Raw genomic sequence first — 3,357 nt, forward strand, 5'->3', positions numbered from 1 at the left:
CACACACACACACACACACACACACACACCTATCCATCCATTTACCCATCCAATCTAATACATATATACACTTCAGTTAATTTCTACTCTATGCTTATAACGAACTAGCAGCTGAAGGATAAATGCTCTTTCTTACTTAAAATACCTTATTAAAAGAAGAAGTATTTCTCAATGGAAAGGTTTAGGAAGGAGAGGCCACAACAGGAGTCAATCCACCAATATCATTTGAGGCCATTTTACCCAGGATGGCCTCAGGGAGGGTGGGCAGAGATTTTTTACCTACCTGCATTTTATCTTCATGCCTCTGAGCTCAAGATATCATGCTTCTCTGAGAACCTACAGGTTGTGATTATAGAAAGTGAATGTCTTCTACTCCTTTCCTATGACTCCCTCATGTAGGTTCCTGTGTCTTGTTCTGCTCCTGCTTTATGTTGGTGATCAGGAGAGGATAGGGCATGGAGCCCCGCTGGCCTCTGTGACTCAGAAACCTAGACACTTGCAGTCTGATAGGGCAGGAAGGGTGAGTGAGCCAGGGAACTACAACATGTTATGTAAAGCAGAGCTAGGAAAAGACACCAATAACTCTTCCCATTAATGGTAGTAAACAAAACTGACATCTCTTCTATGGTAGCCATCTGCATCTGTTTTTTCATATTTACAATATGAAGATACAAGGGCCGGGGATTTAGCTCAGTGGGTCCCCCACTTTCCTCACAAACACAAGGTCCTGAGTTCGATCCCTTGCATAAAAAAAAAAAAAACAAACCAATTTGACATTTAGATTTAAGTCCAGTGAGGGTTAATTGTCCCAGAGTTCAGTGTTTACAAAGATAAGAAGGCAACATCTGTAAATTACTGGTTTTGTAATTGCTGGGGAGGACTGGCATCCTTTTCTTTTTATCACTTGTTCATTAGCAGCTTTTACAGTACATTTAGTCCAGTAGAGATGTCAAGTGTGCCCTTTTATCTGGTGCCCACAGCGAACAAGGGGCTAAGCTCTGTCCCTTCCCTGGTCCCAGCAAGGTGTCAGTTTAATGGGATGAATTCCACGGTCCTTTCCACAAACCTGTGCTGGATGAGATCCCATGGGTTTAAACCCCAGCTGAACTGCTCACTCACCTTCCTTTCTGAGTCCTCTTTCTACTGAGACTCCTTTTGGGGTCTGGGTCTTACTCTCCCCGGATCTCAGAGAAGAGAAATGTACCTGCAGTCTCTGCCCCAAGGATGTCTGTTGTCTTGGCTCCATTTAAAGCCCTGATGACTAGGTCTGGCCCTCACCCTGGAAGAAGGAACAGAAATCAGCACTAAAAGGACTACAGAAGGGAATGGAGTTGGGTGGGAACAGTTGGGGAGTTTGAATCAGGCAGAGTATGGGCTTTGGGCTGTGGGGTAGGAGCAAAGGGAGTAAAAACAAAGGAATTTATACCCATGAACTTTATACAAAATTAAACAAGATAATTCATATTTGTTCAATAAACCACAACTGGACACCACCAGGGAGAGCTTCTACATGCTTGAGAACCACCAAACAAGCTAGGTGTGGTGGCACACACCTGTAATTCCAGCACTTGGGAGGCTGAGGCAAGAGGATTGCCCAGCCTGGGTTATCTAGTGAGTTCCAGGCCAACCTGAACTACATAGCGAGACCTTATCTTGACCGCCCACCCCTAAAAAAAGAACCACCCACAGAAGAAATCATTTAGACCTTGGACTGATGTTGTGGATGTGATGATGCTGGAAGGCTTTCATAAAGGACATTTGGCTGTGAAAAAGTTCTACATACACAAGTGTCATCAAGCACCCTTCATACTGATTTTTTTTGGTACTTTGATTATAGTATTGTCTTCTGTACCAATATGCTCATCCTGCAATTGCTTGGGTGCCATGGTTGTCTACACATACCCTAATGTCTTATGGGAGCTCTGTGCCTTGTGGAAACACTATAATCTTAGATATGCTTTTGGCTCAAGCTACCTCAGTGACCTTCTTAAATAGATGTAGCGAAATGCCAAGAAAGGTGATTTCTACTGCTCATGCACATGAAAAAATTATGTACTGAAATGTAACTCCAAGTGTACTGGACACAGGCATTTCCCTGGTAGGAAAACAGATCTCAGAAACTTGATTGATAGCCCCAGAATGTCAAGAATGGAAGGAATCTTAGAATTGTATAATGATTTTCATGAACTGGGTGAAGAGACTAAGGAGACTAAATCCATGATTGGTAAAGAACATATACCTGGGAGAGGAAGACCTTTTGCCAGGAGCCCGCAGTTCACATGAGAATGAAAGTTTTACTTTACAGTAGGACATTTGCTCCCTAATTTATAGGTTTCTCGGGTTTATGTTTCTGTATACTGAGCTTGGATAAAGTCAGAGACCTCGCTAACAGATTCTTGTCTGCTTCCCATTCCGCCCCACCATCAACCCCCAGGTGTCAGTGTCAGAAGTCAAGGTGACAGCTGAAGAGCAGTTTGGGGAACTCCTTGCTGCTGTGAGGAAGGCCCAGGCTGATGTGATGCTCTTCTTGGAGGAAAAGGAACAAGCTGCTCTGAACCAGGCCAACAGCATCAAGACCCACCTGGAGTACAGGAGTGCAGAGATGGAGAAAAGCAAGCAGGAGCTGGAGAGGCTGGCAGCCATCAGCAACACTGTTCTCTTCCTGGAGGTACAGAGGTGTGGTGGGTAGGAGGAGGACTCCATGCAGCTGCACATGGAGCACCCCTGTTCCACATCTATGAATGGGACTACACTTTGACAAATGGGGTGTGCAGGACCTGCGGGAGTAGAGAGAAGCAAGTCTTGATTTATCGGAGTGCAGGAGTACAGGGTGGGGAGACAGGACTTCTCAGAGCCGAGGAGGTCCTGGAAGGTATGTTAGGTTTAAGGCGTAGTATGTTCCAGCAGGTGGAGTGCCATACCCAAAGGCACAGAGGTAGCAGCTGGCTTGGGGAACCAAGGCATTTTCCCAAGGATGGACTGTGAGATGCTGGGCTCATAATGATAGGAGATGAGGTTACCGGGGCCAGGCAGGCATCTGACTGTGAAAGATTCTGGGTGGGGGAGTGATGAGCACGGAGGGGCACTCCAGTAGTCTGTAGCTCTGTGAAGCTTACCCGGCTGGGATGAGAGTGGGCACCTGCTACTTTTCAGGCAGGCTGTGTCTATGTCTGCTGGAGCAATGGAGGTGGGCTCCACAGAGGGAATGGAATTTTCCATTACAGGATGTCATTAAACACCAGGACCATGACAGTAGAGCCAGATCTGAAGAATGTGATCTTGCAGGGAAAGAACACCAGCTTGAGGGTGAATTCCATCATTCTGGATCTGTCACTGAATAGCTGTGGGGTGTTTTTT

The 3,357-nt window shown here is 45.8% G+C and overlaps 1 protein-coding gene across 1 annotated transcript in view; it reads left to right on the top strand.

Annotated features, from left to right (window-relative positions):
• The window catches only part of Trim16 (tripartite motif containing 16), a 22,801-nt gene that overhangs the window by 12,166 nt on the left and 7,278 nt on the right, over window positions 1–3,357 (top strand). Inside the window, exon 3 of the mRNA XM_010618824.2 lies at window positions 2,435–2,668. Coding sequence (XP_010617126.1) covers window positions 2,435–2,668 — 234 coding nt within the window. The remainder of the gene's footprint in view (window positions 1–2,434; window positions 2,669–3,357) is intronic.

Source organism: Fukomys damarensis, unplaced genomic scaffold (assembly GCF_012274545.1).
Source record: "Fukomys damarensis isolate Sample0158 unplaced genomic scaffold, DMR_v1.0_HiC HiC_scaffold_13, whole genome shotgun sequence".
NCBI lineage: Eukaryota > Metazoa > Chordata > Mammalia > Rodentia > Bathyergidae > Fukomys > Fukomys damarensis.